General features: G+C 36.9%; 1 protein-coding gene across 5 annotated transcripts in view; it reads left to right on the top strand.

Annotated features, from left to right (window-relative positions):
- The first annotated feature begins 1,846 nt into the window (after positions 1 to 1,846).
- Positions 1,847 to 23,950, top strand: part of MUSK (muscle associated receptor tyrosine kinase) — a 91,786-nt gene continuing 69,682 nt past the window's right edge. For all 5 annotated transcript variants that reach the window (XM_030858394.2, XM_030858392.2, XM_030858391.2 and 2 more), the window contains exons 1-2: positions 1,847 to 1,925; positions 13,065 to 13,191. In XM_030858394.2, coding sequence (XP_030714254.1) covers positions 1,847 to 1,925; positions 13,065 to 13,191 — 206 coding nt within the window. The remainder of the gene's footprint in view (positions 1,926 to 13,064; positions 13,192 to 23,950) is intronic.

Here is a 23,950-nt window from a genome sequence, read left to right as displayed (position 1 = left end):
TTCATATTAGCCAAGCAAAAAAAATAAAAAGGAATTTATTAATTTCAAAAACAAGGCAATCCAATGGATCGTTCTGGCTTTGCACACTATTTCTTGTTAATGAAGCATGAAACCTCCAACAACCTTGGCTTTCCTTGTCCTCACAGGCGGTGATCTAAGAAAGAGGAGCTTATTTTGTATTAGGTCCAGTAAAATACCATGGAGACCTTGAGCCATAAACCAGCTTGAGCCCTAAGCCCTTTTCTGAAGCAATCACGATGGCTAGGTAGTAGAGCTGTTCTACACAGAAAATATTTGCAAAATATACAATGGACCAATGATATAAATTATTTACAACCAGAGTAGTTTTTAAAACTCCTATAAATTAATAAGAAAAAGAAAAATGACCTAAGAGGAAAATAGACAAAAGCCACAGAAGAGGAAAATGAATAAGAAACACCTGAAAAATTCTCATTACCAATAGTAAGAGTGGAATACATGTAAATGAAAACAACGACATACCCTTTTTATTCTACTTAAATGTAAAAATCCAAAGGTAAATGTCGACGAGAGTATGGGGAAATGGATTCTCTCATACATTGTTGGGGCATGGTTAAATATACCATCATACATCCACGATTTAGAAATCTGTGTAGCCAATAGAAATAATGAGGTAGTGCTGTACATTAACATGGAAAAGTCTCCAAGACACATTGTTCCAGTGGGAAAAAGCAATTTGCATAAGAGAACATTTTGGAAGAATCTGCTGCAATTGACAGTCCATGGCTGCTGACTCTGTGGACTCACGAAGCCAAAGAATGAGGGAGACACCAACACAAGCGGAAAAAAATCTTAAAACCATGTGGTAAGTGCAATGACAGAGAAGCCCAGAGGAGGTAAACCTAATGCAACTTTGGGAAGATGTGGGAGTTTTGGTCCAGGATGGCTCCCAGGAGGAGATGATGATCAAGCTGAGATAGATATTAACTGGGTGGAGAGGAGGGGAAAGCATTCCAAGACGGGAGAACAGTAGGAACAATTCATGGAGGCAGGAAGGCTGTATACAGGAACCAGGTTGCTAAATACTAAACTAGAGGCATGGATTGTAGCAGATGGGGCTAAACAGGTAGGCAGAGTCCAGAGAGCCTTCCTACGGCATATTAGGTTTGTATTTTTTTTTCTATGATGAAGAGCCACTGAAGACTTTTGAGTAGGGCAGGCGATCTGAAAAGAGATTAGAGGACAGTAGGACACAAGGCAGAGAGAACAGACAGGAGGTTACCACTGTCATTCCAAGAAGATGAATGTCTGAAAGGGAGGTTGGGATAGGGTGAGACTAGCTGGAATCAAAGGAGGGGAGGAAATCAAGGAATATCGAGTTGGTGCAATCTGTAGGAGTTGTTAACGGGATGGATGTGGGAGGGGGAAGTGAGAAATGGGGAGGAGTCATGATTAGATATGCCCAGGGCTCTGGGGTGAGTGTGGGAGGGATGGTGAGCTGACTCAGAAGACCAGGAAAACTATACCTCGGGGAATCCAGTGATGGTTGCGAAAGGCATCTGGTATTGTCCTTCTACCACTGTCTTAAAAGGGATTCTAAAGGGATTTTCTTTCCCTTGTTCCTCCAGCCCTACACTTGCATTACTGGCCTAAGTGGATACTCACCAGCTGGCCGTGTCCATCATTACAGCCAAGTCTGAGAATTCCTGATTATACTTAGAGTCAGTGGAGCTGCTGACACAAACAGTCATTAGCAGACGACCCTTTTGGAACAAACTATGCTTTAAAATGTAAACTGGGGGGGGGGGGGGGCATTTTCCTTGTGTTGTCCAGAAAGAACTTTCTGCTGCCTGAGCCTGGATTAATCATGAGAGAGCTTGTCAACATTCCACTGGTACATATTCTTACTTTGGTTGCCTTCAGCGGGACTGAGAAACTTCCAAAAGGTTGGTTTGAGCAATCTTGTCTTCTCTTGCCTTATCATAGTTCTGAGGTGCATGCGTGTGTTCCGATCATGACTGATTCATATTATGGCATGCTTGGGTTTTACTTGGTGAAGTAGGGGTGCAGTATATGGAGAGGGAGAAAACTGTATAAATAAGCAATTGATTGATGGTCTCCATTCTACTGCTATCCCTCCTCTGCTTAGGTTCTGCAATAAAAAGTTCAGCCATTCAGTGAATGTGGAGCCCTCGCTTATAGGGGAAACATTAGCAGGTAGACTGCAAGTTATCGAGGTCCATTTGTTTATGTGTATGTCAAACTTCAGGGTGGTCTAAATGGATGATGAAAACCTTTTCACATCAGGTTTGCCGGGAATATAATCAACCGCACTCCCAGACATCCAGAGTGTTTGCTTCTGGACAAAAATCATTTCCATTTTCAGTTTCAGCTTTGCAAAACTCTTAATCAATATTTTAGTTCCTCCCACATTGGAATTAGAGAAAGACGCACACAAGTGCCTATAAGATAAAAGCCTGAAGAACAATGGGTTCTCAATAACTTAGAGGCTGGAGCCATGATTTGGTTTGGCAAGAGACTGTGAAAGGTTTTTTTCAGAGCCTTTGGAATGTACCGGAAATAACACCACCTCAGGGGAAAGGAAAGCAACTTAAGAAACTGACAAACACCTGTTGCAGTAGCAAGACTGTCCACAGTTTCTGGCCAGCGTATTATGAAACTGAGACTAGGGTATTTCAAATCAGGAAGAAAGATAGGAAAATAGGTGACTTGTGAAGTGACTGGGGGCTTCATTGAAATCTTTTTACAAAGACACGAGAAAGCAGATTGAATGATACTACAGAGTTTTCAAATTAAATGTATTACAGTAGAGTAAAAAAGGTTCTGTGATTTATGACCCACTCAAATGCATTATTTTCCCTTCATATTACTTTACCAAAGAACTGAACAGGTTTGTATTGTATAGATAAGTGAAGGTACTAAAATATATTGTATGTAGATGGGAAACATAGCTTAGATTTTGTGGTTCATTAGAATTTCTGGAACCACAAGGTCAAAATTCACATGCTAACAAGATACAGCTTTCTTCACAAACGGTCGGATTTCATAGACTTATGTTGTTTTGTTGCTTTCTTTTTCTATTTTACATGAGTAGAACAGTATCTTCAAATGTATTTAAATGTCTAATTGTCAACTAATACTTTAAGGTAGCTCCAGATAAAAGAGAATCTAGATCTTTCCAAATAGCTAATAATAGCCAGAAAGACTTAACATTGGCTTCAGATTATTTTAATACTTCCTGATCATACAACGGATGTCCGGAAAGGCAGCACCTGGACGTCTGGACTTATGGATTGTTATAGATTTATTTATGCTATTCTAAACCATGAAGTTACATTAAAATGACATGGTTAAATACTAAAATTTACTGAAATCCAGTCTTACAAGGAGCAGGACAATTGATTTTCTGGTCCAAATTAGAATCTCGTGCACAAAGAAAAACCAAACCCAACCTCCTAATTTATATTCTAGAAAGAGAAGATTTGTAGCTTCCAAACTTTACAGATGAAGCACACTGTTTATTTTGAAAACTTCAAAAATGGTGGCATAAATGTCACAAAGCCAAGACCCTGACTTCTAAATAAAATAACCAGATTGTTACCCCAACCTTGTTTATTTGTTCATAATTTATTTACTGCTTTAATTAGACTGTAAAATCAAAAAAATATTTTTGCCTACCTACTCAAAGAGAGTATTTGAGTATTATTAAAAAATGTAAATTAATATGGGTTTAACATCAGCCTTAGCCAAAACACCAGGCCTGGAGGAGCAAACATTCATTAACTACACTTACCAGTTCTGAGAATAAACATTATCATGAAAACACAATCCTTCAAATTTTAAATGTTGAAGTACATGGGATATATTGGTACAAAAAAACACAGTAATATGTGATTATTTTAATACTATTGAAAGTAATGAAATTGTTCTACACAAAATATCTCTAGTTGTTTTCTCTATTCTTGGCAGAAGGCAATAATGGGAAGAGGCTTTTTAGATGGTATACCTTTTTCCTAAGTCCTTTAGCATGAATGAATCAAGGCGTCTGCAGCATAATATATCACAAAATAAACCGACACAATTAAAATACTGCAAGAGTATTCCATGGGTTCTTTTCCAACCATCGGCATAGGATTTCCTCCATAAAATTAATAACCAACTTTGTAGAATTAATAGTGTATCGTTATAGTTTTAATTTAATTGATATTCCTAATATTCAAAGACAGAGGGAAAAGTCACTATCTTTCTGAATCATTTCAACTAGTAATACTTTCAATCATGAGCTCAGTATCAAACCATAAGGAGGAAAAGTTTATAAACTGTCATGTATGAAAATAGTCAACATTTCACTGAACATTCGCCTTAACCACATTCTTCGATAATATTTAACGCTTTATCAGGGAGTATTAAGTGTACAGTGGGATTTTCTGTAGGAGTATAGTAGTTCATGTAAGCAGCCCTGAATTTGTTAACATGCTATGCACAAAGAACTCCCGTCCAAATTCCAGTTTTAAAATTACCCCATAACTACCATACCGAGAAGCTCTTGAGTCTCAAGGGATTTAACCTGAGGTATATTTTAGTAACTTCTTCTTCTAAATCGTATGTCTACAGGGATAGAATTCACAAATTCGACATATGACTAAGTCAGATAGGCACAGCTGTCATTGAAATCCAGGATACCAAGTCCTGGATGAATGTTTTATACTAACGTATATTGAAAGAGTGACTCATTCCACGTTTGCAGAAACACAGTTGCTTTAAATATTATTGACCTTAAAGAACAGAAAAAGAGAAGAAATGGCAAGATTTCTACCATATTTCGAAAGGTGAAGTAGGCAACTTCTCAGTGAAATAGGACGTGAGATTATTGGGGGAAAGTGACAAGTAAGGGATGCCTAGAGGACCTCAAGGAAATGGTCCCATTCAGGAAGATGAGAGAAGTGTATCCGATAATGTAGAAGGACCATATGTCCATGCTGAGGACCCGCTGGGACTGGAGACTGCATGCCCATCATGGTCCTGATCTGCACTGTTGTTTCACTTTATCCAACAATACTTTATGAACATATGAGCAGTGAAGACAGCTGGTTGGATTAGTTCAAGATTGGTACTTTCCAGGGTCAGTGCAGCTAAAGGACTAGAGAGTAAGGGAGCTGAGATTATCTGGCAACATACCATGTCGTCTAGGTCAAATAATGAAGAAAGTGAAACAAGGATATTGCAGGTCTGGAAGAGAATGTTACAATCGAGTTCCTTTTCTAGTCCCCAATGCCTTTCTGTGTGTCTTTAGGGAAAGCATGTAGTCACTGTAAGCCTCAGTTTTCTCCTAAAATGAAGGACCTACCAGTGCTCAACTTACAGTGTTATGTACTATGCTAAGGATTGTCAATGATTGGTGGCGTGATCACTTCTGGGGAACAAGCACATTTTAGATGAGTCCCTATGAAATCATCTCTTAATCCCAAAGGAATGCCCCCCAGGAGAGGTCATTTCAGAAATTCTAACAGGCTGACCCAGAATTCCTACCTGCCTGTCCCCAGTGTCATTCCTGAAGGCAAGGACCAACAGTGTGTTCTGTGACAAAGAGTTAATGATACGGTATTAATAAGTGAGATAACAATAATTATTGAGATGATCAATGACCCTTACAAGTTCCAAAGACATCATAATAAAAAATAACTTATGTTTGATTACATCACCAGCAGAATAAATGTGTCAGTTTCTAAGATATGCCAAATGATGAGCAGTACTGAACATCCTCTTTCTTTGGGGGATTTGAAAAATTTCCGACACCAAAGTGTTTTGTCATACCGAAAAAACAATACTGTATTCATGATGTTAGAAAAGCATGAATATGTTCCAAGTCTGAGCCCTAATTATACCAGAACAGAAAGGAGCAAATACACCTGACTTCTTTGTTTATTCAGTCATTTGGTTATGTCAGTCAGCAGCTGGTCAATCAGAAGTTGGTATGTCAATGGCCATGTGCTAGAGCCCATAAAAGGGTAATATCATATCCTTCTCAGCAGCTAGTATCCAAGTCAAGTTACTCTTTGGGTACAGAAAAGCATTGTGTTTATTTTCATGTATTTGTTGTTCATGTGGTCCTTGGATTGAGGGAAGAAATAGTGTCCTAGTTTAAACAGGCCCTGGCTGAGATGAAAGCTGGATAGTAGAATGAAAGCAAACAGGAGACGGTCTGCTGAGTCAACAAATGTCATTAAATACAACTATGTGATTGTGCCAGTAAAAATCTGAAAGCAGATTTGTTTGGGTAATTTTGGAATATGGGCAAAGTGGACTTAACTGACTATACTCTGTCTATAGGTATTGATATTGGTGTCAATCATGTTTTTCCCCTTTCTGTAACTAGTACCACACTGAAGACATGGTATACCTTAGAGTTAAAAGATAGGTACTTTAAATCAAACTTAACTTTGAAGTTCAGTTCTATCACTTCCTGCTTTTGTTTTGTTTACACAAGTTGTTGAACAATTCGTCGCCCTCATTCCTCATCTGCCAATGGGAATAATAAAAGTATCTGCCTTTACGTTTGTTGTGATACATAAATGAGATCATGAATGAAAAGTATAATGCATGGTTGATAGCAGGTTTTTAATCAGTTTTAGATGCTAAAATTATTAAAAACAGAATCAAATCTCACATGAAACTGTCATGCCACTGAACATTAAGGGAAGCTGTTCTTAGTAAGAGCTCATGTATTTCTCCATGTCTAAGTTTATCAAGACATTCTAAGATTTACTTCTTTGATCTTAACTGATCTCAACAGAGTTTGTGTTGCCTCGTTGGAAAGATAATATGTCTGTTAACTCTGTCACTTCTGCATCTGCATGTTGAATGAGAAGAAACTAATGAATAAAGTTTGGAGCTTTGGGTAAAAATAATTCATGGCCATTAAGAATGATATTGAAAACACAAAATATACAAAAGTTTAAAAGAGAAAATCACCTACACTTCCAGGACTGTAAAGATATTGATATATTTTCTTCCATTTTTTTCTACATATCCTAAAAAAAGATATCATAATAAGATTGTTTATGCAATTCTGCTCCCTGCCACTAAAGCATGAGCATATTTTATATCATATCTTCAAAGTACCATTTGCAGTGACTGTGTAAATAGTATCCTGTTTAGATAACAGTTGCTAATATATGTTGAACATTTGCCTCTCTGAGGAAAAAAAGGCCCTGGTATGTTACATTTGTTGACTGCTGTGTAAGTGCTCCAGTCACAGCCAATTTCCAGGTACCAATAAACACTGAGTTGGGAGGAGATGTATAGTAGCACACCTACAATTTCTACAGACATTAGATGTAAATAACCACAAGAACATAGATAATAGTAAAATATAGAAAAATAATTAGAAAGTGATAAATGTTGAGTATTATTACTTTGTTTTTAACACAATTTATCTAATCAAATTTATATAATTTAGTTTCTAATAATGGCTCTATTCCATTATCTTGTTAAATTTCTGAGAAATTAACACATGACTCTTGCAAGCCAGTACAAGCCAGCTCCAGTAGACCACAGCTAGAAGACAAAGCTGTGTGCCTAACTCTTCTTCCACTTTCACACAATTAGTACAATTTAGTACAATTAATCTATTTTTGTGCAGTGAAATTCATCTATATGCCTTTCCATTTGGGGATTATTTCCTTGGGATAGACTCCTAGAAGTATTATTGGTAATTTGCAGGTAATACAGCAACCAGGAGAACAACTGAATAGTTCAGGTTTCTGTCTCTAAATTATAGGAATCAAATAACACAGAGTGTTCCATACGGACCAAGGACAATGTTAAATGCATTATGTATATTCACTTACTTAATCCTCATGACAAGCCTATGCGGTGGTTTTATTATCTCCGTCTACAGCTGAAGATGCCAAGGCAACCAGTTAAGTGAGTGGGAAGTAAGTGACGGACAGGGATTTGAATTCAAGTCCTGTGCTAGAACCTCTTACCGTCTAGTTCCTCAACAGGCTTTCTTTTTAAACAATGAAAGCATTCAATACTATCAGTTAACCATCATTACTTGCATCCCATGACCTTACTATAATATTTTTTGTTTTTTAATCTCTCAATATCTATGTGATTATGCAATTGATTGCTTATTTCATTCATTAGTTGTTTAGAAAAATCTGCTTTCTTTCTTAAGAGACTGACTTTCTCAAACTGTGTTATCCATTACAAATTTGCTTCCACTGCATTGGAAAATTAACATTTCTGTGGCCTTCTGATTTATGTCCTATAATTTTTATTACAAAGATAATATAATTTTATATATTTTATATAAAATATTTTATATAAATTTTATATTAATTTTAATATTTTATATTTTATATAAAACATAACTTTATAATATAAAATTATAATTTTAATATTTTATATAAAATATTTTATATTAATTTTAATATTTTATATTAATTTTATATATTTTAAAATATTATATAGTATTTTCCTGTAATACTTTGCTGTAAGGTGTGGCAAAACAAAATACAAAATTACACACAATGCTCACAACTAGGAGGTAAATGATTATAACATTTTGCTACTCATTCATTTTTCCACTCTCGTGTGTGTGTGTGTGTAATCTTCTTTAAAAATTTAGTAGCCTATTACTTCATTGTAATATCTTCTGGTAATATTAATTTTAGTCTGGGCTTTGTTTGAGTCTATATTTTTAAATAATTAAGCTTCATGATTGTTGTATCTTCCCGATGGATTGCTCCTTTTATCATTAAGTAGTATTTCTCTTCATTCTTTAAAGGCTTACTTATCACCTCATATTCCATTTTTTCTTATATTAGTACTACATTATTGCTTTATCACTTTGTTTTGTTTACTTCGTATATATTTTCCATTCTCTTTATATCCAATGTTTCTGTTTTAATTTATTTAGGCATGTCTTTTGTGTTTTTTAACCCTGTATGATAGTGTCTGCCTTTCCATAGATCAGTTTATACCATGGGTGTTTACTGTGATTTCTGATATATTTGGCCATGTTTCTTCCACATTAATTTGTGTCTTCTGTTAACTATACCTTTTCTTGGCTTATTTATCCTTTTCTGCTTCTTCATCATTTTTTTTTAATTGATACAGTTCTAGTCTCTTTTTTCTTCTGCTACTCTGGAAGTTTGGGGTTTTAATCTATTATTTTAGTGGTAAGCATTAATGAAATTTTAACAATATGTCTCTAACCATATATTTTCTCCCTGTGTTTAGAGTTATTCAGTGTTTCTGTCATCTTCCTGCTTACGGTAAAGAACTTAGAATGTTTTAACAATCTGCTGAACTTCTTCCCTAAACTTTCTTCTTATAATTGTTTGTCTAGAATTCTAGTTCCACTCTTTTTTTAAACACAAAAATTATTGAGTTTAAAAAATATATATTCCACAGTGTCGAAAATTGCAATTATTTTTTACCACCATCTATGCTAACTACAGTTTCTCATCACTGGCCCCTTTCTTTGGGGTACAAGTTATTTCTTATGGAGTTTATATACTTTCAGTAACTGTTTCAGAGAAGGTCTCAGTGGTAAATACTCTCAGTATTTGTCTGTGTATTTACTTTGTCTTCATTTTAAAAAAAAAAATGATTATCTAAGCTGGCTATAGAATTCCAGACTAACAGTTATTTTTTTCTCAGCCTTTTAAAAATACTGGTCCATTGCCTTTTGGCATCAACTGTTGCCAAGTAATATCAGGTTAGCCTAATTGGCATTCTTCTTAAGGTGACTGATCTTTTCTTTCTAGTAAGGTTTAAGATTTTCTTGATCTTAAATTTTCTACAGTTTTAATCCAGTGTATCTAAGGATAAATTTATTTTTCTTTATCTGGTTTGATGCTTAGTGGAAACTTTCAATGTGAATATTTCTGCTTTGTTTTTCACTTTTGAAAAATGATCAGTGATTTATCCCTTTACATATTACTTCTGTGACATTTCTTCTATTTTATTTTTTTTGGAACTTCCGTTAGAAGTTTATTAGTGCCTGTCTGTTTTTATGTCTCTTAACTATTCTTTAATACTTTTAATTTCTTTATTTCTTTGTACAGCATTCTGTATATATTAATGGTCATTTTAGTGCAAAGTTGGGAAAAGGGGGGCCTTGCTGCCTAGATATAAAAGACGTCATTTCACCTAAAAATTCTGCCCTCTTCTTTCACCTACTTCCTCTCAACCTTTTAAAAAATTTATGCCTTTTATAAAGGCCTCAGTAATAGAGTTTGGTTCATTTAAACAATACATTAGTCAGTGTGCTAGCCCTCCAGATAGAGAGAGGTCTGAGACATGGTCCCTGACCCAAAGCTTAAGGTTTTTATAACTGAGTGTGGGACAAAGACATAAATCATTCTAATAGCATCTGTGTGGCAAGTGCTATGAGTGACATATATAGGATGACCCAAGGTTAAAGAAAAGGGCATTTGGTTCTATCTAGGATGTCAGGGAGATTGGGAGGAGATGATGCTTAAACTGGACCTTAAGAAAAGAATAACACTTACGAAAGAGATATGGGCTAAGTGGACACTCCCAACCACCATTTCCCTTACTCTCAGCCAATGAGTTTGCCTCTGAGTTTACTGAAAAAAATAAGTTTCATTTAGACACTGTATGCATTTTTTTTAATTTTTTTTTTTTGCGGTACACGGGCCTTTCACTGTTGTGACCTCTCCCGTTGCGGAGCACAGGCTCGGGACGCGCAGGCTCAGCGGCCATGGCTCACGGGCCCAGCCGCTCCGCGGCATGTGGGATCTTCCCGGACCAGGGCACGAACCCGTGTCCCCTGCATCGGCAGGCGGACTCTCAACCACTGTGCCACCAGGGAAGCCCTGGATGCATTGTTAAATGGCCAATGTGCCAGTTTTTTCTTGTTTTATGGGGCTGTCACCCCCTACCCTGCATCTAAAATATTGCTCACACTACTTACTTGGCTTTCCTAGGCACCTTGCATTTTAACTAAAATGACCATATAATTTACTGTCCAAACTCAGGTATTTTTGGAGTATGGGGGTACTATTAATAATTATGCCAGGATAGCAGGCATAACTGATTATTATAGCTGATCATTTTATGTATCTATCCTACCTTATCATCTATATTGTGGACTCTTACCAGGCAGAGATGTGCTTTACACATCTTTTTGCTTCTAGTCAACCCAGTGCCTGCTCCATGAAAAATCGTAAATAAATATTTGATAAATAATAACAAAGCAGTGATGATAATTATTTTAAATCAGATTATACAATGGGGTAGATTTTCAGACTCACCCAAATACAGGGGCCGGCACTCTCTCACACCATCAAACCCTTGAGGTGACCAGGACCTCACCCCTTTGTTTTGGTGGGATTCACAGATTTGTAAATTGAAGTGGGGTGCATCCCTTTACCAACACATTCTCATCCTTCTTAACTTCTCTTTCCTCCCCAATTCTTCTAAGCCAGGTGACCCTCATTTCATGGAGGTGGGAGGAGAGAGGGACCATGTTTATGGCCTCTCTTCCTTTTGTCTTTCTTTTTGTAACACACACACACACACACACACACACACACACACACACACACACACCCCAAGCAAAAACAAACAAAACCCCCAGCTTTATTGAGATATACTTCACATACCAGTCTCTTTGGGTAAAACATACGGTTCACAGAGCTGTGCATTCATCATCATAATCGATTTTAGAACATTCTTATTACACCTATTTGAAATCCTGCATTCCTTAGCCATAGATTACTCCCTAAGCCCTCCATCCTCTTCCCAATTCCTAGACAATCACTCATGTATTTTCTGTCTCTACAGATAATGACTATTCTGGATATTTTATATAAATGAAATTGTATAGTATGTCGTTCTTGTGACTGGCTTCTTTCACTTAGTTTATTGTTTCCAAGTTTCACCCATGTTGTAGCATGTATCAATACTTTGTTTCTTCTTATTGTCAAATAATATTTCGTTGAATGGATATACCACATTTTGTTTATCCATTAATCTGTTGGCAGACGCTTGGGTTGCTCCACCTTTTGGCTACTATGAGTAATGTTGCTTTGAACGTGGATGGACAAATATCTGAGTCTCTGCTTTCAGTTCTTTTGGGCATATATCCAGAAGTGGAATTGCTGGATCATATATTAATTCTATGCTTATCTGAAGAACCACCATCCTGTTTTCCACAGTGGCTGTGCCATTTTACATTCCCACCAACAATGCACAAAGGTTCTAATTTTTCCACATCCTTGCCGGTATTTGTTGTTATATTTCTTTTTTATTATAACCATTCCAGTGTGTGTAAACTAGTATCTTACTGAGGTTTTGGTTTGCATTTCCTTAATAGCTAATGATGTTGAGCATCTTTTTACATGCTTGTTGTCCATCCGTATACATTCTTTGGAGACAGGTCAGTTCAGATCCTTTGCTCATTTGTTGTTTGGGTTGTCTTTTTATTATTGAGTCTTTTTCTAATCTACTCATAATTCAGATGTGAATTCTTTATAAATCTGATGAACCTTCACCTTCAAAGCCTCTCATTTACAGGAGCCCCCTTCTAAGACCTCTGGTGGTTTCTAGCAATGTGTTCATATAAACATACGTTTTAACAAAATTTGGGAAAAATTGTTTTTAAACAGGAATTGTTAAGATTGTTTTCTCTTTTCACTTTGACTTCCCTTCAGTGACACTTCCCTTCAAGTTGATTGGTGTTAGGGAGGCAACAGACATTTTGTATTAATAATTTTATATATTTTTTCTTAAAAAGAACACCTAAATTATATAACTTTGAACTTCACACAACCTGGATCTGCCTCTACCCATATATAATAAATCTAAGTCCGACTCTCCTGAGAGCCTTCTCTTTTGATTCTCAAATGCCTACTTTAGAAGTAGCAACAAAATCCTCTGCACAAAATTTTTCCTTCCTTTTGGCAAATTTCTACTATGGGGAAATGTCATTCTCATTCAGGTATGTGGTGGCCTCTGACTACTTACAGAAGAGTTAGTAAGCAGTACTGTAGAATGCTCTCATTTGATTTCTCCTCTCCTTTCAGCCCCTGTCATCACCACTCCTCTTGAAACAGTGGATGCCTTAGTTGAAGAAGTGGCTACTTTCATGTGTGCAGTGGAATCCTATCCTCAGCCTGAAATTTCCTGGACCAGAAATAAAATTCTCATTAAGTAAGTATACTGCCTTTTTCCAGCAAGAATGCCCAAGGCTGCCTTGAGATTCATCTTTGTCATAACTGTAATCACAGCTCTGGCAGTACTAAAGTTCACCTTCTAGAATACGTAAAATGCAAATTTCCTCATTTTATAAATGTAAGATCTGAACTTCAGTGAGGTTGAGAGAATTGCCCAACATAAAGTGATTTAACTGATATGGGGAAGTCAGGGTTATTTCATGGATCCCAGGTTAGGACCTAGAAGAAGTTTCACAGTAATTAGGAAACACCATGATATCCTAATTCTGGGGGTACATGTTCCGGGACACTCTGGGGAGTTAAGAGGGACCAGCCTCATTTCCTGTACTTCTAATATCCCAATCAAGTGATGCATGTGGTCTAGGAATCTGACCTCTAGGTGACCATGACTTTTTCTTTTGAAAGTCAGAAAGGACTCCTGATGTATATAGTGAGGTAGCCTCTCAAACAGATAAAATTTCTACTTGGCACATAAAGGTTAGGCTATCCTTTCCCCATTACAATAGCTATCTGATCAAAAATACTCTAAAAATCTGTAACAAATGTAACCACTGGCTTTCTAGCAGGCCACATAGCTTGCCTTAGGACTAGAGCATTTAACTCCTCCACAAACTGGAACTTGAACACATCCATGAACTTGGATGGGGAAAAATTACATCTTTGTTTTCACTAAGCTCCAATTGAAATTTATCATTTCCTTCTACTATATATGTTGTAATGTGGAAAACTACCCTGGGCTGCAGAAGCCTTCAAGTACTCTACCAGGCAAGCTATCCCAGAAGTCCTGGAATAGGAAAGCTCACAGACCAAATTAAGATGCCTGAAATACAGTTTATTAAATAAATTTAAAATACATAGATAGAGAAAGGAATGGAAACTACCAGAGGGTTTCTATAGGTGTGCGCTCTGTTCACGATGTTTCTGTTTGCCTGAAGGCTTCCCTAAGCCGTGTGGCTGACAGGGTCTTGGTGCTCTGGCCTTTTGTGCTGAGTTCAGGACACTGGACCACCAGAGACCTCCAGACCCCACGTAATATCAATTGGTGAGAGGTCTCCCAGAGATCTCTGTCTCAATGCTAAGACCCAGCTCCACTCAACGGCCAGCAAGCTCCAGTCTGGATGCCCCATGCCAAACAACTAGCAAGACAGGAACACAAGCACACCCATTAGCAGAGAGGCTGCCTAAAATCACACTAAGTTAACGACACCCCAAAACTCACCACTGGATGCAGCCCTGCCCAACAGAAAGACAAGATCGAGCCCCATCCGTCAGAACACAGGCACCAGTCCCCTCCACCAGGAAGCCTACACAAGTCACTGAACCAACCTTACCGACTGGGGGCAGACACCAAAAGCAACGGGAGCTACGAAACTGCAGCCTGTGAAAAGGAAACCCCAAACACAGTAAGTTAAGCAAAATGAGAAGACAGAGAAATATGCAGCATATGAAGGAGCAAGGTAGAAACCCACCAGACCAAACAAACGAAGAGGAAATAGGCAGTCTGCCTGAAAAAGAATTCAGAGTAATGATAGTAAAGATGATCCAAAATCTTGGAAATAGAACGGAGAAAATACAAGAAACGTTTAACAAGGAACTAGAAGTACTAAAGAGCAAACAAACACTGATGAACAACAAAATAAATGAAATTAAAAATTCTCTAGAAGGAATCAATAGCAGAATAGCTGAGGCAGAAGAACGGATAAGTGACCTGGAAGATAAAATAGTGGAAATAACGACTGAAGAGCAAAATAAAGAAAAAATGAATAAAAAGAACTGAGGACAGTCTCAGAGATCTCTGGGACAACATTAGATGCTCCAACATTCAAATGATAGGGTCCCAGAAGAAGAAGAGAAAAAGAAAGGGTCTGAGAAAATATTTTAAGAGATTATAGTTGAAAACTTCCCTAACATGGGAAAGGAAATAGTCAATCAAGTCCAGGAAGCACAGAGAGTCCCATACAGGGTAAATCCAAGGAGAAACATGCCAAGACACATATTAATCAAACTATCAAAAATTAAATACAAAGAAAAAATATTAAAAGCAGCAAGGGAAAAGCAACAAATAACATAAAGGGAATATGCATAACATTAACAGCTGACCTTTCAGCAGAAACTCTGCAAGCCAGAAGAGAGTGGCAGGACGTATTTAAAGTGATGACAGGGAAAAACCTACAACCAAGATTACTCTACACAGCAAGGACCTCATTCAGATTTGATGGAGAAATTAAAACCTTTACAGACAAGTAAAAGCTAAGAGAATTCAGCACCAGCAAACCAGCTTTACAGCACATGCTAAAGGAACTTCTCTAGGCAGGAAACACCAGAGAAGGAAAAGGCCTAGAAAAACAAACCCAAAACAGTTAAGAAAATGGTAATAGGAACATATACATCGATAATTACCTTAAATATAAATGGATTAAATGCTCCAACCAAAAGACAAAGACTGGCTGAATGGATACAGAAACAAGACCCATTATGTGCTATCTACAAGAGACCCACTTCATACCTAGGGGCACATACAAACTGAAAGTGAGGGGATGGAAAAAGATATTCCATGCAAATGGAAATCAAAAGAAAGCTGGAGTAGCAATTCTCATGTCAGACAATATAGACTTTAAAACAAAGACTTTTACAAGAGAAAAGAAGGACACTACAGAATGATCAAGGCATCAATCCAAGAAGAAGATATAACAATGGTAAATATTTATGCACCCAACATAGGAGCACCTCAATACATAAGGCTAATGCTAACAGCCATAAAAGGGGAAATCAACAGTAACACAATCATAGTAGGGGACTTTAACACCCGACTTTCACCAATGGACAGATCATCCAAAATGAAAATGAATAAGGAAACACAAGCTTTAAATGACACATTAAATAAGAGGAACTTAATTGATTTTTATAGGACATTCCATCCAAAAACAACGGAAAAGACTTTCTTCTCAAGTGCTCATGGAACATTCTCCAGGATAGACCATATCTTGGGTCACAAATCAAGCCTTGGTAAATTTAAGAAAATTGAAATCGTATCAAGTATCTTTTCTGACCACAATGCTATGAGACTAGATATCATTCACAGGAAAAAAAACTGTAAAAAATACAAACACATGGAGGCTAAACAATACACTACTTAATAACGAAGTGATAACTGAAGAAATCAAAGAGGAAATCAAAAAATACCTAGAAACAGATGACAATGAAAACATGACAATTCAAAACCTATGGGATGCAGCAAAAGCAGTTCTAAGAGGGAATTTTATAGCAATACAATCCTACCTCAAGAAACTAGAAACATATCAAATAAACAACCTCACCTTACACCTAAAGCAATTAGAGAAAGAAGAACAAAAAATCCCCAAAGTTAACAGGAGGAAAGAAATCATAAAGATAAGATCAGAAATAAATGAAAAAGAAATGAAGGAAACAACAGCAAAGATCAATAAAACTAAAAGCTGGTTCTTTGAAAAGAAAAACAAAATTGATAAACCACTAGCCAGATTCATCAAGAAAAAAAAGGGAGAAGAGTCAAATCAACACAATTAGAAATGAAAAAGGAGAAGTAACAACTGACACTGCAGAAATACAAAGGATCATGAGAGATTACTACAAGCAACTATATGCCAATAAAATGGAAAACCTAGAAGAAATGGACAAATTCTTAGCAAAGCACAACCTTCCAGTACTGAACCAGGAAGAAACAGAAAATATAAACAGACCAATCACAAGCACTGAAATTGAAACTGTGATTACAAATCTTCCAACACACGAAAGCCCAGGACCAGATGGCTTCAGAGGCGAATTCTATCAAACATTTAGAGAAGAGATAACACCTATCCTTCTCAAACTATTCCAAAATATAGCAGAGGGAGGAACACTCCCAAACTCATTCTAAGAGGCCACCCTCACCCTAATACCAAAACCAGACAAAGATGTCACATAAAAAGAAAACTACAGGCCAATATCACTGATGAACATAGATGCAAAAAATCCTCAACAAAATACTAGCAAACAGAATCCAACAGCACATTAAAAGGATCATACACCATGATCAAGTGGGGTTTATCCCAGGAATGCAAGGATTCTTCAATATACGCAAATCAAGCAATGTGATACACCATATTAACAAACTGAAGGATAAAAACCATATGATCATCTCAATAGATGCAGAAGAAGCTTTTGACAAAACTCAACACACATTTATGATAAAAAACCCTCCAGAACGTAGGCATAGAGGGAACTTACCTCAACCTAATAAAGGCCATATATGACAAGCCCACAGCCAACATTGTTCTCAGTGGTGAAAAACTGAAACCATTTCCTCTAAGATCAGGAACAAGACAAGGTTGCCCACTCTCACTACTGTTATTCAACACAGTTTTGGAAGTTTTAGCCACAGCAATCAGAAGAAAAAGAAATAAAAGGAATCCACATCAGAAAAGAAGTAGAGCTGTCACTGTTTACAGATGACATGATACTATACAGAGAGAATCCTAAAGATGCTACCAGAAAACTACTAGAGCTAATCAATGAATTTAGTAAAGTAGCAGGATACAAAATTAATGCACAGAAATCCCTTGCATTCCTATACACTAATGATGAAAATATGAAAGAGAATAAACCTACCTAAGGAGACAAAATACCTGTATGCAGAAAACTATAAAACACTGATGAAAGAAATTAAAGATGATACAAACAGATGGAGAGATATACCATGTTCTTGGATTGGAGGAATCAGCATTGTGAAAATGACTATGCTACCCAAAGCAATCTACAGATCCAATGCAATCTCTGTCAAACTACCAATGGCATTTTTCACAGAACTAGAACAAAAACTTTCACAATTTGTATGGAAACAAAAAAGACCCCAAATAGCCAAAGCAATCTTGAGAAAGAAAAATGGAGCTGGAGGAATCAGGCTCCCTGACTTCAGACTATACTACAGAGCTACAGTAATCAAGACAGTATGGTACTGGCACAAAAACAGAAATATAGATCAATGGAACAGGATAGAAAGCCCAGAGATAAACCCATGCACATATGGTCACCTTATCTTTGATAAAGGAGGCAAGAATATACAGTGGAGAAAAGACAGCCTCTTCAATAAGGGGTGCTGGGAAAACTAGACAGCTACATGTAAAAGAATGAAATTAGAACACTCCCTAACACCATGCACAAAAATAAACTCCAAATGGATTGAAGACCTAAATGTAAGGCCAGACACTATCAAACTCTTAGAGGAAAACATAGGAAGAACACTCTTTGACATAAATCACAGCAAGAACATTTTTACCCACCTCCTTGAGAAATGGAAATAAAAACAAAAATAAACAAATGGGACCTAATAAACTTAAAAGCTTTTGCACAGCAAAGGAAACCATAAACAAGATGAAAAGACAACCTTCAGAATGGTAGAAAATATTTGCAAATGAAGTAACTGACAAAGGATTAATCTCCAAAATATACAAGTAGCTCATGCAATTCAGTATCAATAAAACAAACAACCCTATCCAAAAATGGGCAGAAGACCTAAATAGACATTTCTCCAAAGAAGATATACAGATTTCCAACAAACACATGAAAGGATGCTCAACATCACTAATCATTAGAGAAATGCAAACCAAAACTACAGTGAGGGGCTTCCCTGGTGGCACAGTGGTTGAGAGTCTGCCTGCCGATGCAGGGGACACGGGTTCGTGCCCCAGTCCGGGAAGATCTCACATGCCTCAGAGCGGCTAGGCCCGTGAGCCATGGCCGCTGAGCCTGCGTGTCCAGAGCCTGTGCTCCGCAACGGGAGAGGCCACAACAGTGAGAGGCCCGCGTACCGCAAATAAAAAACTACAGTGAGGTATCACCTCACACTAGTCAGAATGGCCATCATCAAAAAATCTACAAACAATAAATGCTGGGGAAGGTGTGGAGAACAGGCAACCCTCTTGCACTGTTGGTGGGAATGTAAATTGATACAGACACTATGGAGAACAGTATGGAGGTTCCATATAAAACTAAAAATAGAACTACCATATGACCCAGCAATCCCACTTCTGGGTATATACCCTGAGAAAACCATAATTCAAAAAGAGTCATGTACCACAATGTTCATTGCAGCACTATTTACAATAGCCAGGACATGGAAGCAACCTAGGTGTCCATCGACAGATGAATGGATAAAGAAGATGTGGCACATATATACAATGGAATATTACTCAGCCATAAAAAGAAATGAAATTGAGTTATTTGTAGTGAGGTGGATGGACATAGCGTCTCTCATACAGAGTGAAGTAAGTCAGAAAGAGAAAAACAAATACCATATGCTAACATATATATATGGAATCTAAAAAAAAAAAGAAAAATGGTTTTTATGAACCTAAGGAAAGGACAGGAATAAAGACACAGATGTAGAGAATGGACATGAGGACATGGGGAGGGGGAAGGGTAAGCTGGGACAAAGTGAGAGAGTAGTATTGACCTATATACACCACCAAATGTTAAATAGGTAGCTAGTGGGAAGCAACTGCATCACACGGGGAGATCAGCTCGCTGCTTTGTGACCACCTAGAGGGGTGGGATAGGGAGGGTGGGAGGGAGATGCAAGAGGGAGGGGATATGGGGATATATGTATACATATAGCTGATTCACTTTGTTATACAGCAGAAACTAACAAAACATTGGAAAGCAATTTTACTCCAATAACGATGTTAATAAAATACATAGATAGAAACAAGGGGAAAGAAATAGGGCAAGTTAATATACTTAGGAATCTTGGTTTACTTAATGTTTATGTGTCCAGTCTCTCTTCCCTGTGCCTCAGATGTCCCCACTGTGGTGTTCTTACAAGAAACAGAGTTGAGGTTGAGCAAGGGCCCACAGGTGGAGGGTTCCTGAAGCCAATGATATATATTTGCCCTGTTGGAGGGACGCAGGGATAAGTATACCTGGCCGGAGCTTGTCAGTTAGCCTGCTCAACAGCCATGGATTTTAACTGTGTTTCCTGGATACAGCTCATGGGACCATAATGGGGCCATAGTGTATATCACCAGTGGGTGGTTGTTTTCAAGGTGACAAAGTTGTCAGTCTAGAGGTGGCAGAATTATGAACTTGTCTTTCCATCTCTTCCTACCATAAATAATGCTCTTCTTTGTTCCATCATATTTTTAATTTATTCCATCTATGTTTAGTAGGTGGCAATTTTATTTACTACCTATATTCAACACAATTTATCAATTCTGCCTATATTTCATAAGTCAGTAGCTTACTTTTTATCTCTACTTACAAGTCATTTTACCAATATCTCATAAGTTATTAGCCTTACAATTTATATGCTTAACACTTTTTATGAGTTTTATCCATCTTATGTCTTTGTCTTCTATAATAAAATTGACTATTCCTAAACAATACAGGAAAACCTCATTTAATATACATCATGAATAACAGTGGTAATAAAGTACCTGTGACACTATTACAGTAGAAGTTATAAATAGTTTTATATTACAACATGATGTAATATATTACTGTTGCTTATATACTGGGATATTATTTATATTCTTCTCTACTTTGAAATTATAATAGGTGTTAGATAGCAGTCAGTATTCAAAAGTCAATATTCAAAGACTACTCTCCCCATCATCATCTTTTAACTTGTCCAAGAAGGAAGTTTGTTGCCTACATTGTCAAATAACTTTGAAAACTATTGCCCTATAATCCTCTCATGTGTTTATCTCCCAATATTGTAAGTAGATGAAGAAATGGACAACCAATGAGTTTTTTTCAAATCATGCAAAGAAAATCAACATTATAAGTCTGGTTCAGGAAACCATAAATATTCTAACTTGGCTTAAAATACTATGAATAAAATTACTTTTAATAAATTTAAATCTTCCCTTTATTGTATGGCAAAAATATGTTACAAATAAATAAGAAATAAACGGAGCAACAGGTTCAGATAGTTGTTAGTCAAAGGATATGTGAAATAGGAAGAAATTACGTTTTGAAAATACAATTGAGTGCTTCTTGAGGAATAATGAATAACTTTACACAGGAGATACTCGACAAGCATTACCTCAGCCAGGTGATAAAGGTCAATATCAATAGTGAGAAATTATATTGATAGTAGTACCCTTGTTATGATGTGACGAAATGGCACTCTACCTGTGGTCTTCCTCCCCAAAGCTATAAACCCAATTTAATCATGATAAAAGCATATGACAAATTCCAATAGAGGAGCATCCTACAAAATATTTGACCAGTACTCTTCAAAACTGTCAAGTCATCCAAAGCAAGGAAAGTCATAGAAAATGTCAAAGCTAGAAGGAGCCTAAGGAAATGAGACAAATAAATTAAATGTAGTAGCCTGGAAGAGATTATGCAACAGAAAAAGACATTAGGTAAAAACAAAACAAATCTGAATAAACTATGACTTTAGTTAATAATGTATCAATGGTGATTCATTACCTGTAACAAATGTACCATACTTACCTAAGATGTGGGAAACTGGATGTAGGGGGTATATGTGAATTCTCTGTACTACCTTTCCAATTTTTCTATAAATCTAAAAACAGTTCTGAAAAATTTCTCTTTGACATAAATCATAGCAATATGTTTTTGAATCTGTCTCCTAAGGCAAAAGAAATAAAAGCAAAAATAAACAAAAAGGACCTAATTAAACTTGAAAGCTTTTGCACAGCAAGGGAAAACACCAACAAAACAAAAAGACAAGCTACAGAATGGGAGAAAATATTTGCGAATGATATGACCAGTAAGGGGTTAATATCCAAAATATATAAACAGCTCATACAACTCAGTATCAAAAAAAAAACCAAACAACCCAATCAAAAAATGGGCAAAAGGCCTGAATAGACATCCTTCCAAAGAGGACATACAGATGGCCAACAGGCACACAAAAAGATGCTCCACATCACTAATTATTAGAAAAAACAACAATAAGATATCACCTCTCACCAGTCAGCTATCATAAGTCTACAAATAACAAATGTTGGAGAGGGTGTGCAGAAAATGAAACCCTTGTACACTACTGATGGGAATGTAAGTGGTGTGGCCTCTATGTAAAACAGTATGGAGGCTCCTCAGAAAGCTAAAAATAAAGTATTATATGATCCAGCAATTCCACTCTGGGGTATATATCCAGAAAAAATGACAACACTGATTTGAAAAGATATATGCACCCCAAATTCATAGCAGTAGTATTTACAATAGCCAAGACATGGAAGCAACCCATGTGTCTGTAACAGATGAATGGGTAAAGAAGATGTGGTATATATTTAGAATGGAATCTTAGCCATAAAAAAGAATGAAATTCTGCCATTTGCAGCAACATGTATGGACTTCGAGAATATTATGCTTAGTGAAATAAGTCAGATGGGGAACAACGAATACTGTATGATACCACCTACATATGAAATCTAAAAAGTAATACAAACGAATGTATATGCAAAACAGAAACAGATTCACATAGAAAACAAACTAGCGGTTACCAAAGGGGAGAGGGATGGGGGAGAGGGATGGGGAGGGGCAAATTAGGTATATGGGATTAAGAGATACATACTATTATGTAGAAAATAGATGAGCAGCAAGGATATATTGTATAGCACAGGGAATCATAGCCATTATCTTGTAATAACTTAATGGAGTATAATCTGTAAAAATACTGACTCACTATGCTATGTACACCTGAAACTAATATAATATTGTAAACCAAGTATACTTCAATAAAAAAGAACAATTTATATTTTGAAAATTATAAATACTTGTGTCCCTCACAATCTAAAAGCAATTTATGTACTTGAATTAAGCAGCAGTGATACCACAGATTATAAATCTTGGAAGTTTATATTTCACAGAGTGGCTGGACTCTTGGTCCACAAGCACATCTGTAAGATATTCCAATATTCATATTTTCCATGAAAACTTATACAAAGCAAAAACTACACGAGAGTGAATATCATGGCTATCCTCAGTTATTTGATGTGATTTAATGAACTACCCAGTGATTATATTATCCTTAGTCACATTAGACCAAAAATCACTCCATCCCTTTTTTCCTCTTTAAGATCAGTGTGTGATGGGAGCCACCCATTGAATTAGAAAAATCAAAATTCCATTCCCTTTACAGTTTTTGTTTTCATGTTGTGTTAGTTTTTCCCATTTCTACCATAACAAATTACCATGCATTTCATGGCTTGAAACAACACAAATTTACTATCTCCCAGTTTCGGAGTTCAGAAGTCTGAAATAGGGCTCTTTGGGCGAAAATCCAGGTGTTGGCGGGGCTGCATGCTTTCTGGAGGCTCCAGAGGAAAGTCTGATTTCTTGCCTTCCCTAGCTTCTCGGAGCTGCCTGCGCTTCTTGGCCCCTTCCTGCATTTTCAAAGCCAGCAGCTGTGTCACTCCATACTCTGCCTCCACCATCACAGCTCATCCTCTGATCCTCCTGCTTCCCTCTTCCATCTTTTAAGGACCCTAATGATTACATAGGGTCCCTCTGGATAATCCAGGATACTCTATTTTAAGATCCCTGACATCTGCAAAATCCCTTTTGCCCTGTAAGGTAACATATTCACAGGTTCTGGGGATTCAGACATGGATCTTTGCTGGGGGTGGGGTGCTTTACTCTGCCTAATATACGGATTTAGCGTAAAGGATATTTGGTCATAAAACTCACTTTTAGGTTGACGCTTCCTCTCAAATTTCTTTCTTTCGTCCTAATTTCCTTCTCAACAT

This window comes from Globicephala melas, chromosome 6 (assembly GCF_963455315.2).
Source record: "Globicephala melas chromosome 6, mGloMel1.2, whole genome shotgun sequence".
NCBI lineage: Eukaryota > Metazoa > Chordata > Mammalia > Artiodactyla > Delphinidae > Globicephala > Globicephala melas.
Note: the sequence above shows the minus strand (reverse complement) of the source record. Positions and strands in the feature narration are given on the sequence as shown.